Source organism: Trachemys scripta, chromosome 23 (genome assembly GCF_013100865.1).
Source record: "Trachemys scripta elegans isolate TJP31775 chromosome 23, CAS_Tse_1.0, whole genome shotgun sequence".
In the NCBI taxonomy this organism is placed as follows: Eukaryota; Metazoa; Chordata; order Testudines; family Emydidae; genus Trachemys; species Trachemys scripta.
Genome location: NC_048320.1, coordinates 12134142 through 12147603, shown reverse-complemented (window position 1 = coordinate 12147603; position 13462 = coordinate 12134142). Strand labels below are relative to the sequence as shown.

The window sequence follows — 13462 nt, the reverse complement described above, 5'->3', positions numbered from 1 at the left end:
AAAAAGTCTCCGAACCGCCCCCCTGCCACCCCCCCGCCACAAAGCAAATCTATTCATTCTAGCAAAGGCGACCTATTGTTTTTTTCTCTCTCTATTTGGGTGCCTGGCTGTGAAAAGCCAAAGCACGTCTCAGGTTTGAAAACCACACCACCACCACCAAATCCACGCGCGTGCCCGCGAATCCAGGTCCAATTGTGTTAAATTCATCTCCTGTCTTAATGAGGTGTGTGGCCGTGTGGCTTCTGTCACGGGCAAGGGGCCAACAGCCGGCTCTGGGGTCTCTATAGAAACCATGAGGCACGAGCGGAAAATGCCTTTGACCGTAAAACAAAATGCGCTCGTATTAAAACATATAAATACCCGAAGGGGGGCAGGGAGGCAGACAAAAGGCTGCGTTCCCATTCACACCAGTTGAGGCTTGGGGAGAGGGGCGATGGGAGCGGTTTAGGAGACATCTCAGCAGGGACGGTCTCAATCCAGATTTCTTTTACTGGGGGGGAGACATACCAGAAGTCCAGGAGACCCCCTACACACACGCCCCCTTTCCTTGCTTTCGACAGCGATTTAGGGGAAGCGGTTCATCGCTGTGGGTTTAGGGCCCGATCCCACTGCCTAAAACTCCACACCCACGCCGGCAGAACAACCAGGCGATGAACGGCCCTCGCCCATCGGCCTGGAGGCGAATGGATCCAGATTTGTATCAATTTTTTCAGCTGGCACCAATCGCTCCCTTCCCCTTCCTAGATTTCCCCGGAGGCAGAGCCTGTCCCTTTAAATGCGGTCCCTCAGTCTATTCCCCACCGAGCCATATGTATCCATCTATTTAAATACCCCCCCTCCGGGGGTCGGGGGCACTGCCCCCTCGCGGGTGTCGGTGGCTCTGATTGGGGGGCGAGGGGGGCTGGTTTGCGTGCACGCAGGAAGGCATTGGGAAGGGGCGGCGCTGCGTTTAGCAGGCGGAGAAGGAGCCGCGGGGGAGACAAAGGTGCCGCTTCGCACCTTTGCCAGGCTGGCCAGCCTCTCCGAGCCCCCGTTTTCTGCTCTCCCTACCCAAAGCTTGGGCTGTCAGGCGGGTGAAAGGCAAGCGGAGGACCCGGAGCTTGGTAGCCCCTCCTCGGGTTCCGGCTGGGAGATCGGAGCGGTGAAGGACAAGAAGGAAAATGTGGGTCCGGGGGCGCTGAGGGTTTCTTGCCTGGGCACCTTTCGATCCGTGCTGGGGAATCATTGTCTGCGGTATGTGCCCACGCTGCGCCACCGGGCACAGGGAATGGAGGGGGTGGGGGTATGTGTGTGCCTGAATTTGGCTGCAATGAAACGACCCCACACTGTGGGTCTAGGCCTGGGGAGGGCAGTAGATGTGATCTAGAGATCATCGGAGACTGTTTCGGGTGGGTGTGGCATGACATGACAATGCCGTGCGTGGGTGTGGACGGGTGCTCTCTATTCTTCCATGTGCTAATATGGGGACAGATTATGGTCGGCTTTTATGCGTTATTAAATGGGCCTCCTAGGCCACCGCGTTGTGTTTGTAGATGGAGGTGTATTTGCAGGCTACATGCTGCCATATGTGTGTGTGTGTGTGTGTATTGCAGTTATACATCCGTTTGCATCTTCAAAGTACTGTACCAATATGATCATGTAAAATATAGACACACACTGATCACAAAATAAGGCATAAAGAACATAATTGTCGTGTATCCATCCTCGGTCTGGGTGGACAGACGCACACTATGAATGTGTATGTCATGGAGGTTACACTATGCCTGTGTGTATAATGTTACAGTGCTTTGAAGACGTAAACTTCTGTGTGAGCGCAGATGATTCCTATGCACCCAGACACGCCCATTGGAGGTGTATTGGGTGGTGTCTATTCTCTGCGTATTGCTTATGTGTCTCTGTAGTGTTCATTGAGAAATGGATGTGTGATGTGTGTCATAGGGTCTGACACGCCGGTCCTTCCGGTCTGTACGCGCAGGTACCCAGAGGTCGCGTAAAGCAGTCCTCAGCCGAGCTTCTCACGTCTGGCTTTCGCTGGGCTTGTGCGTTTAATGAGTTGCATGTTAATGTTCAATTAGACCATTTATCTGATTTGTTCCGGCCCATTGCCTTGCTGGAGGGAGGGGGGGCTGGGAGTGGGTGTGGGGCGTGGTGGAGGAGGATGGGGATTGGGGGCAAGACCAGGAAAGAAAGTGGAATCTCCCTCTCGGCTTTGTTATCTGGTGTCAGCAGCAGGATGGGGAAGAATTAAAGAGGACATGTGGATAGCCAGAAGCCAAGGTGAAGCTGGTGCAGCTCCTAGCTGGGTAGGATTGAAATGTGATCCTTCTCCTCACAGGCTGCAGACTTTGCTCGTCTTTTCTCTTTCTTCTTCTCCCTTTCCTTGAGGTTTGCCCAAGTAGCACACCCAAAAGGAGGGCTTGCTTTGGCCATAATTTGATTACAGATGATCCTGTAATGGGCTACAGCTGAGGGAGAAAGAGGCTGGGAGGGAGGTAGTGTGTGTCCAGACTTTGGTGGCAGAGCTCCACTTGGAGGAAGAGACTATTGGGGATGGAGGAGTTTATTGTTAGCTAATGATGAGCAACGAGGCTCTCGATTTTTGTTTTTGTTTAAATATATAATTTAGAGGGGTTTGGGGCATTCCCTGTTAAGGGTCTCCATTTAATAAAAAAGTGTTCCTATAATAATCTCCATGCTCGCATCTACAACACGTGCATAATCCAGAGTGGAAAAACTGGGCTGTGTGTGTTAGTGTGTTTCAAAGCTGGGCAGAAATGATAGGGCTAAACCTAAGGAAGCAGCTATAAAACCTGAAACCTGCATGGTGTGTCGGTTTCTTACCTCCTTTACTACCCAAATCTATTCAGATGTACTAGGCGCATCCCTTCTTTAGACGCAGCTGTGCTGCCTGTTGTATTCTCTGAACTGACTTGTCTCCATTTAAAACAAATAAAACCACATTACTAAATCCATTCTTTATCTTGTATGTGTTTTGGTCAGGATTTGGGAGTAAAAAGAGAGATCCGTTATATAATGTAAGCTGTAGGATCACTATGGGCCAGATTGTAATACTCTAGGTGAGTTATATCGTCCCCCAGGAGTATTATTATTATCTTACATTTATACTGTGGTAGCACCCAAACACCACAACCACTTCTGGGCCCCTATGTGCTAGGCACTGTGCAAACCCATAACCAGTTAGGCTCATCAACAAGATTACATTTGGAAAGGGTGCTACCCATCCCAGTCGGACTCTATGGGGGCTGAAAAAGAGGTGTTTTGTTTTGTTAAAATACAAATACTCAGTCCTCCATCCTGCTCTCTGTATTATTGCAATTTCAGATGCTTTGCAAGGCCTGACCACAAAACCCAGATTACAAGGTGTGTGTGTGTGGGAGGGAGGGGGAATAAATCCTAAAACCAGAGACTCCTGTGGTTTGTAACCTACTGAGCCATTTGCTTCTGGAATGTTGCCTTCACTAGTTCCAGCTGATGACTTGGTTCTGGTTGCTGTAATATTCCCGGAGGGGTGATGACCCTGTAGATGCCGCTAACTTGATCCTCGGGGTGTGTGTGTTTTGTTTCCAGAGAGGATCTGCTGAGGCCCGGATCCAAAATGCACAGAACCACCAGGATAAAGATCACTGAGCTGAATCCCCACTTGATGTGCGCTTTGTGTGGTGGCTACTTCATAGATGCAACCACCATAGTGGAATGTTTACACTCCTGTAAGTTTCCTCTGTACCTGGGGCGGGGCGGGGGGGGGGGGGGGGGGGGGGGGGGGGAGCAGGAGAAATCCGCTATTCCCAATGAAATGCTCTTTTCTTTCATTCCACCAGGCAGATCTCCTTTTTGGGCGTTAAGCTCAGAAGCCAGCTGGTGGTGATGAGAGATTCCCCAGCTGCTCACCTGAATATAACTCCATGGGCCAAGCTTTTTCCGAAGTGGCTAGTGATTTTTGGGTGCCTAAATTGAGATACCTTAAAGAGGCCTGATGCTAGTTTTTCAGGAAGAGCAGAGCTCTCCCTTTCTGGAAACCAGGGCCTCCTTTTCATGTGAGACACCCCCAAATTGGAAGCACCTCAAACCCCTAGTCACTCTTGGCCTCCGATTACTCGCTCAATAATTTTGAGGTGAATTGGGGAGGGGGTGGTGAAGCTAGAATCCTACCATATTTCCTACCATATTTCCTATACAGGGCTTAAGGCAATCTCTCACGGTTAGAGATCAGAATGAGAGCTGTGTGTGTGAGGCGGATAATCCCATATCTGCCTGCTTTTGGGTTCGTCTACCTTCCTCTAAAGCATCTAGTTCCAGACGCTGTTCAAAGACAAGGTCCTAGACTAGCTGGACCCAGGGTCTGCTCCAATCTAGCAATTCCTCTAATATACCTGCAGAGAGAAGCAAGGTATAAGGGAAACCAACCCTTGATAAGAGGGGAATGTGGAATAGCCCCTACTGGTGGGATCCCCCTTTCATTGATACATGGCTGCTAACAGGTGGATTAAATGGAAGCAGTCACAGATTACTTTCCAATCAGTGAGGGTAAAAAATTATCTTGCCCAGAATGTCTAAGCAGCTGCTTGTTCACCGTGGGTCAAAGCCAGCCCTGTACAGAGGGCCAGGGCAAGTTATGCACCACTTGTATCCTGCTTTGGCACCATTTATGTCCCTCTTAAGCAGGATATAAATGGAGCTGAAGTGAGACTTAATATCTTGTGCTTAAGTGGCGCCTAGGCCTTGTGCTGACCCTTTGCCCGGGGGAGATATTCACCCCGTGAGTCTGTATGTTGATTTCACCCTATTTATTTTTTGTCTTTCTTCCTTTAGTCTGTAAAACCTGCATCGTCCGCTACCTGGAGACCAACAAATACTGTCCCATGTGTGATGTCCAGGTGCATAAAACCAGGCCCCTGCTCAGCATCAGGTGAGGGATCTCACTGTTCTGGTTCTTGCCCCCCACCCCCGATAACACAGACGTTGGGAAGCATCAGGCTCTGGATTTCGGCTGTAGCACGTCACCGAGCCCCACTGTCACAGGAAATTCTCCTCCCTGCTTTGCTGCAGTTGGGAGATGGATATTTTGGCCTAACTTTTCCAGAGCCACTAATTGTGATTTTTGGGTGCATCTGTTACTTTTTTTTGAGAGGGGCGTGGGATGCCTGAAGGGGCCCTGATTTCCAGAAGGTGGATGCACAGAATTAACAAATAACGAGGTCCCTTTTTAAAGCCCCCCCCCCAAACTGGGCACCCAACTACTATTTGCTTTGGAAAACTGAGGTCTCTGTATGTAATTCTGACCCTTATTCAGCAAGGTATGTTCCTAACCATCAGCATGTGAGTAATCCATTGTCTCCAATGGGACTAATTTACTTAAAGTTAGGCATGTGTGTGGGACTCAGGAGATCTGGATCAAATTCCCAGCTCTGTCACAGACTTCCTGTGACTGGACACTTAGGCCCAGAGCCTCAAAGGCCTCCACCCAATGGAGTTAGGCACCTATCTACCTTTAAGGACCCAGAACTTAGTCTGTATGTGACTCAGTTTCCCATCTCTCCAGAGGAGACAACAGCACTTCCCCACCTCACAGGGATGTTCTGAGGATAAATCCATTAAAGATGGTGAAGGGCTCACATACTACTGACATGGGCATCAGACAACTACCTTAGTGTGCTGACTCCGGGCATATGCAGCAGAGAATCATAGACGTTTGTGTTGGGAAAGACCTCTTGTGGTTTTCTTCCTTCAGCCACTGCAGTGGCTGGTCTATAAGATCAAGAGGGTTATTTTCTACTAAAAAGAATAAGTATCTTCTGTTGAAGCCAAGTGAAATCTGCTGCCCCGGAAGAACAGGATTTGCGCTCTGCAGTTTTACGCCTTATAGCATAGGTGCTGGAACTGGCTTGAAGTGGATTCCATTATATCCAGGATTTACAGTTTGGTTCAATGGGTCTCAGCCCCCCCACTGTACAAATTGTTCCAGCGCCCCTGCCTTAGTTTACTAGAATAGCCTTCTAGACTATATCTGACACCTTATAGTCTACTGTATGTAGGTTATTTGAATGTTGACCCAAAGTCTCTCCTATCTCCTTGAATGCTTGCAGGGGAGGAGAGGAAGGCATGATCAGAATCCGAGCATCCTAACTTTCATTTTTCTCATAACCACTGCACAGGCTAGGGAATTCTGTCCCCGGTCATTATTTTGTGTTTGAGGTCATCATGGGCATTCCTGGGGTGTTTGACATCATAAGCAAAGCCCCAGCAGGGCTGTGATGTCAAGATAGTCCCACCTCAACAGCTTCCAGTGTCCAGATGCAGCACCTAATGTAATGGGGCCCCACTCTCTGTGTTGTATAATATCAATGAGCTCTGAGCTGGAAGGGCAGACGACAAGGGTCATGATGGAACAGACAGGACCAGGAGTGTCTCTGAATTTTCCAGCCCCCTTTAAGGATGTTGTAAAGAGATTGGGATCATTCATTAGCAGGGAAAGGCACAATGTGAGTTACATCCTCTGTCAGTTTGGACTGAGTACCTGAGGTCATCTTTAGACAGTGCCCGGACCGCAGCCGTCAGGCTTTGAAGCCACGACAAGAGAAATTTAACCCGAACCCGCTTGTGGTTTATAATTCATTGATCCATTTGCCTTGGAACGATGCGTTCTTCTCCCAGCGGAGGGTTATTCTGTGAGAGCATGCAACTGGCTGTGTCTCAGCCGCTACTCTTGTGGGTGGGTGGGTGGTTTCCAGACCCCAGTTCCATGCCCAGAACCACTAGGATCAAACCAATGCAGTCAACCCCCCACGCTTGGTGCATGCTTTATGCCGGCTTCGCTCCTTCCCTATTCGTCTGGGTTTGGGGAAGCCAGACATGTCTTGTCAATTGTAGAATTAGCTCTGCAGGTGGTTGGCATAGAAACCATTAAGGCTGCAATACATCACTAGGGGCTTTTTTTAGCTCTTCCATGTAAATCCGTTTCTGTAGTAACACTTCTTTTTTTTTTTTTTTGGTTCCCTGTGAAATATTTACACTCTAACTCCCACAGACCTTTCTGTTAAATATCTCTGAATGTGTGCACAGACCCAGACGGAGATGCACTCTGCCAACATACAGACAGACACAAAGCAGCAGGCTAGAATTGCACTGATCTTCCAAGCTCTGAGATATCACCCAGACCTTACTTTATAATTTGCATTGCAGTAGCTACTAGTCACAGACAACCCCTCCCTCCCCTGCCATTATACTAGCCACTCTACCACCATATCTCTGCATCCTTGTCCAATCAGACCCCAATTTTCATTGGCACTAGGGTCCCTTTATACCATTTTAGCAGCGGCAAGGGGCCTGGATTGTGAATGAGAATCAAATCCACAGTCTTCTCTCTATTTTTATCCGAGTCGGGGAGTTGAGGCATAGACTTGGGAATCAGAAGGGCGTGGGAAATCTGTGTCAGCGTCTGGAAGAAAACTTGTTCAAGTCATGCGGGTAACCTAACTCCTATTGAAATCAATGCAAATTAGACACCTAAATACCTTTGAGGATCTGGGCCTTAGACCAAACATTTCTAGGGTGGATCCCTAAACTACTTCTTAAACAAGGTGGCTGAACTTTTCCCAGAGGTGCCCACATCTCTCACTGCATGTCAGTCGAAGTCTATGTCTAGGCACATGAACTTCAAAAATTTAGCCATACTCTCTTTCTCCCTTGGCTTCCCCATCTGTAAAGTGGGAACACTGATCTCAGCTTGCCTCACATGAAGGTCTTGGGAGATTTGATTCACAACGGTTAGCAAAGCATGTTGAGAGCTTCAGATGGCAGGGGCTAAACATGAGAAGCCCTATATCTGAGCGAGGTATCTTTTAATAGATTATAGAAATAATTTTGAGATATGATCAGTGACCCTGATGTTCCCATTTGTTCTTGGAACTAGAAACATAGCCCTTCTTTTTGGGCCAGATCCAAAGTCCTCATGACTTCCCTGTTTGACTTCATTGGGTTTTGGATCAGACTCTGAATTTGCATGGTTAGTCATTTTCCTTTCTCTTTTGCTTCCCCCTCCATCTGAGTTGCATAATACCCAGCTGTGTTGTCAGAAATGTCAGTCATGGCCATATTAAGGACTAGGGGTTCAATCCTGCCAGGTGCTTGGCACCATTCAGCACCAAGTTTTGGGATACCAATAATATGCAATGGGGTTATGACTTCCCAAAGGCTACTTGCAACCTGTGTCCACATACATCAAAGTCAATAGGAGTTTTACCAGCAATATTCAAATTGGCGCAGAGCCGGTACAGCGTGGTCTTGAATTCATCCGACTGTGTTCCTTTGCAAAGGACCCGTGCAATGTCTGTGCGCTATTTAAGTCCCATGTAAGCCCTGTTTTGAGGGCTTAAATGGTGCATAAGCCTTGTGCCGGTCTTTTGCCCAGGAGTGGAAGGTGCTCTCTTTTGGTGTGGCTGGAGAACGCAGACAGGTGACTGGAATGGATTCGGAAATAACTACACTCACCCTCCCTGATTAATTCTTATTTGTGTCTTTCAGGTCTGACAAAACCTTACAAGACATAGTGTACAAACTAGTCCCTGGGCTTTTCAAAGGTACAGATACAGACAGCAATAATCAAATCAAGTAATAACGGGGATGATTTGGGTGTGATGCTCTGTGTTGGCCCAACTTTGCTCCTGTTGAAGTCGATCCCCTTACGTCATCAGAAGTGGGGTTAAAGGGCTTGTGAAATTGCCACCCTTACGCCCTGTGCAAACACAGAAGTTGCACCCCTTTCACTATACCGGGTTAGTTACAGGGGTACAACCTGCTTTAGTGTGGACGCAGTTATATCGGGATAAAGGTGCTTATACTGGTGTAGCTATTTCCATAGGAGGAATAAGCTATCCCAGGCTAGGTCTACACTGGGGGAGGGAGGGGGAGGGGAGATCGATTTAAGATACGCAAATTCAGCTATGCGAATAGCATAGCTGAATTCGACGTATCCTATTCGACTTCCCCGCTGTGAGGACGGCGGCAAATTGACTGCTGCGGCTCCCCCGTCGACGGTGCTTACTCCTCCTGACGAGGTGGGAGTAAGCGCGTCGATTCGGGGATCAATTTATCCGTCTAGATGAGACGCGATAAATCGATCCCCAAGCGATCGATTTCTACCCGCCGATCCGGTAGTGTAGACTAGCCCCCGTATAGGACACATTCAAACCAGTATCGCTGCATCCACATGAAGGCTTATACTGGTATGACTGTATTGGTAAAACATCACTCCCAACTGGGCAGAAAAATGGTGTAGACTTGGACTTCTATTCTCCCTCTCTTTTTATTCATTCTTTCTCACGGCTTTCTTGCTTTGATTGATCTTCTCTTGCAGATGAAATGAAGAGACGGCGTGACTTCTATGCAGCCTATCCCATGGCAGACGGTAAGTGTCTGCAAACAGGAATAGCCACTCAGTGTCTCTTCCTTTCTGTTCTCCTCTCCTCTCTGTCTCGACGCTAAATACATTTTGGGAGGGGTTTAACGTCTCTCTTCCTGCTCCTTGTGTAGTTCCCAATGGGTCTAATGAGGATCGTGGGGAAGTTTCCGAACAAGACAAAGGGAACCTGACAGATGATGAAATTGTCAGCTTATCCATAGAGTTTTACGAAGGAATGAGGTAAGATTTTGTTGCTGTTGCTAAACTCCTTCTGTTCTGAGTCAAAATCCTGCCCTTTCTGGCTACCTCTAAGATCTTATTTGTGGGAACGGATCGAATCCTGAAGACTGTTCTCAGCTAGGGTGACCAGACAGCAAGTGTGAAAAAGACCGAGAACACTGAGAATAGGGTGACCAGATGTCCCGATTTTATAGGGACAGTCCCGATTTTTGGGTTTTTTTCTTATATAGGCTTCTATTACCCTCCACTCCTGTCCCGATTTTTCACATTTGTTATCTGGTCACCCTAAAGCTATGTGAATAACGTAGCTGAAGGCGACGTACTTAGATCGACTTACCGTGGTGTCTTCACCACAAGGAGTCGACGGCTGCCGCTCCCCCGTCAATTCCGCCTGCGCCTCTAGCGGCGCTGGAGTACTGGAGTCTAGACTAGACGCGATAAATCGATCCCCGCTGGATTGATCGCTGCCCGCCAATCCAGCGGGTAGTGTAGACATACCTTTAAAAGTGGCTGTGTACAGACCAGAGAGCCTCAGGTGTGTTGTGGATGTGCATGGGGCTAATTAAGCTTATGAATGGAGGGCTCGTCATGTGACTTGAAGTCAGCCGCGTGGAGCATTGTAGCTGCAATACACAAGCTAAAACAAAGCCCTGAGTAGAGCATATTGCAGTCACGAAGCCTTTTATCCACTGGCTCTATGGCTTAGCTGCAGATGATTAGATGGTACATGCCTCTTCACCACCGCATATCCAGAGAGAAATTAACCCTTGTGTCACGACTGCCTTGGCGAGGTTAATATCCCCTCTCCGTGGCTAAGGGGGCAACTCTATTTTCTGTTACTTTTTTACAAAAATGCTCATTCTGTCCCTTCTTCCCTAGAGATGAAAAGAAAGGGACGATTGAAAACGGGGATGCGGAGAAGGAAAAAGTAAGTGTTGCCAGGCTGATCGCTGAAAGAGACCTGCAGGTCTCTAAAAGAGGTCCCAGTCAGTGCGTTGTTGTTATACTAGGGACTGGGAAGGAGGTAGCGGAAGGCACCTGATGCTTCCTGCACTGGGGCAGCGCCGCTAGTGCTTGCACTAGGGTCTGTGCAAGTTCCAAAGAGCTTGAAGCGGAAGCCACATTTTGTTTCTTCTGGCAGGGGGTATGAGACAGCAACAGATGATCAGTTCTTTCCCCTGGCCTTTGAGCTGCTGCTCCCCCCGCCCCAATAATCCTGTCCCCAGCCCTCCCCCGGGTTTTACACATGGATCCAAATAAAGAATCAAACTCACTCCAAGAAATGGCTTTTTACAAAGGTTGGGTGCGGTGCAAAGGCCTAGGACCCATCTAAGCGTTGGGGCAGATAAGTAGGAACTATTAGTCTCATGGTACGGGTGGGAAATCTGAGAGGCAGAAACCAAGGCCCATTTTTTTAAAGGGGGCCAGGGACTTTGGGTGTTTCAAATTTTGGATGCCCAACTCTTGATGGACCTTTTGCCCAGATCTTCAAAAGGTATTTAGATGCCTCCCTCCCAGTGATTTCAATCTGAGAATCTAGATCTGACTTTCAGAGGCCCTGTAGCTTTTATTGATTTCAACTACAATCTGGGGTGGTCTTTGCTATTCACACACCAATCAAGGAACCACACAGACACACATTCTCCAGCCTGTATTATACAGGAGGTCAGACTAGATGCCATAATGGTCCCCATCTGGCCTTAAAATCTATTCATCTAAATAATGTTTGCTGTATATACACCCCATGCAAGGATTAGCTATATAGACTCTGTGGTGCTTACTGGGTTCTGGCAGCTACTAAAACACTACACAGTAAGCATCATTAGAGAGCTCACCAATTATTTAAAAGGATACCATCCTATTCCTATGCACCGCAAGCACCCTCTGGAAGGCAGGCCCAAGATGTCTTAAACTGGACATCCAAAAATCAGTGGCCACTTTAGGAAATTTAGGCTCCCAGTCCCACAAAGCACCTCTGTAACTTTAAGGACAATTCGTTCTAATTCTTTGTTAGGCCAGGGCCTGAGTGAACCTTGCCCCAGGGCATAAACAGCGTGTTGGATGAGGTTAGAACTCGAGACTTCCTGGCTCCCAGCTCTGTGCTTAGAGCAAATGATCTGAGATAATTTTTTTTCTAGAGTTTGGCACTATTAATCCTGAGAATTTCAATTTGAGCTCCTCTTTCTTCTGAAATATTAGTAAGGAGGAAATCGACACAGACACACGTGTAGAATAGGTTTGTCTCTGTATAAATATATAAAGACACTTTAGTTCTCTGGTTATCTCATAAGGGCTTTTCTGCTTACATTGTGCAGCCCTTGAGAGATCGAATGATCTGATTTTTAGTCTAACCAGTTAGCAAGATATTTATTTTGGTCCTTTTTAATGGGGTGTGAGTCATTTCTGTCCCAGAGGCCTCCGCGTTAAAAATCAGTCGAAGGCATTTTTCTGCTGCTGCTGTTTTCTCTGCGAGGCGCTCTCGCCCCTGCTCCCCACCCTTGCCTTGCAAAACCAGAACAGTATAGATTGCAGCAGAGCCCTTTGCGTGTGACCTGCAGGTCTTTCATGCTCTGTTTGTGTACGATAGATTTACAGCTGCTCCTGTACGTATTTCATCCCTTCTCCTGTTCCAGCTGCTCTGCTCTCAGTAACGCTCTTCTCTTCCCCTCCTCCCCCCGCCTTCCCTCTGGTCTGGCCCCAGAAGAACGGTGTAAGGTTCCTCCGGTGTCCTGCTGCCATGACAGTCATGCATCTGGCTAAATTTCTCCGCAATAAGATGGATGTGCCCAGCAAGTACAAAGTGAGTAGCGAGCGACCGGCAACTGGTCCTAGGTCACTGCTTGATCTGCTGACCTCTGTCAAGGTCCCATGCAGTGCGTGCCCACTGGTGCAGCACCTGTTAGGCCGGTTGTCTTTGGACGGTCGTTTATTACATCCATGGAAGGTGTATGAGCATTTAAACGTTGTCCCTGGGGCCTGCTGGCTTTGGACCGTCCCTTCTTACACCCCTCATTCTAAATACAAACTGGGGTCCTTGCTGGGTTCAAAAACCGCATGTCCCCATTCTCCTTTCAATGTCGTTATTGTTGGCTGTACTTGGCTATTAAGCTCTTTAGGCCTGACCCCCGTTTGTTACGTTTGTGCAGCACCGTGCACAACGGGATCCTGACTGAGGCACTATTGCAATACAAAGCTATATTCTAGCTGCTGGGCATTATCGTAGCACCTCAGGACCCCAACCAAGATTGCAACCCACCGTTGCCTAGCACAATGGGGCCAGAGGAACAGCTGGCGTCAAGTTGCATTACTCCATTTGAAGTCAACGGCCTTGATTTGCACCGGCAGAGGCGCTGCCCCCGTCCGTTTCAGAAGACGAGCGTATCTCCGAGAACCTCCTCCCTCTGCTTTTCCCCCCAAATAAAACCAAATGCATTCTTGACAGCCCCGCACCAGTGCTGGAAATTCCAATCTCAAAGACCTCCCCAGATTTTCCAAAGATTTACTGTGTGTTTCTCTTATTGAAAACACACACTTGTTTAAAGACTTGGCAGTTGTCATAATACTACTTAGCACTTATTCACCCTGCTGTACAAACATTTGCTAATTAAGTCTTGCAGCCCTCTTTTTAAATAAGCATCCGCCTCCTCATTCTGTACCCAGGGGGAGGCTAGACTTGCCCAGAGCTATTCAGCAAGCTAGCACGAGAGTTAGAACTCAGTCCACCAGACCACCCTCACCTATCCAGTTTACCTAACAGGGCCTTCTTCAGAATGATTCTGACACTGATTTCTACCAGGAGGGGAC

The 13462-nt window shown here is 48.1% G+C and overlaps 1 protein-coding gene across 2 annotated transcripts in view; it reads left to right on the top strand.

Moving 5' to 3' along the window:
- PCGF2 (polycomb group ring finger 2) overlaps positions 1 to 13462 on the top strand; it is a 33278-nt gene that overhangs the window by 9774 nt on the left and 10042 nt on the right. The window contains exons 2-8 of one of the 2 annotated variants that reach the window (XM_034755949.1): positions 3589 to 3728; positions 4831 to 4927; positions 8542 to 8597; positions 9374 to 9424; positions 9550 to 9658; positions 10538 to 10586; positions 12360 to 12458. In XM_034755949.1, coding sequence (XP_034611840.1) covers positions 3617 to 3728; positions 4831 to 4927; positions 8542 to 8597; positions 9374 to 9424; positions 9550 to 9658; positions 10538 to 10586; positions 12360 to 12458 — 573 coding nt within the window. In that variant the 5' untranslated portion in view covers positions 3589 to 3616. The remainder of the gene's footprint in view (positions 1 to 3588; positions 3729 to 4830; positions 4928 to 8541; positions 8598 to 9373; positions 9425 to 9549; positions 9659 to 10537; positions 10587 to 12359; positions 12459 to 13462) is intronic. The other variant, XM_034755948.1, reaches the window with a different exon arrangement.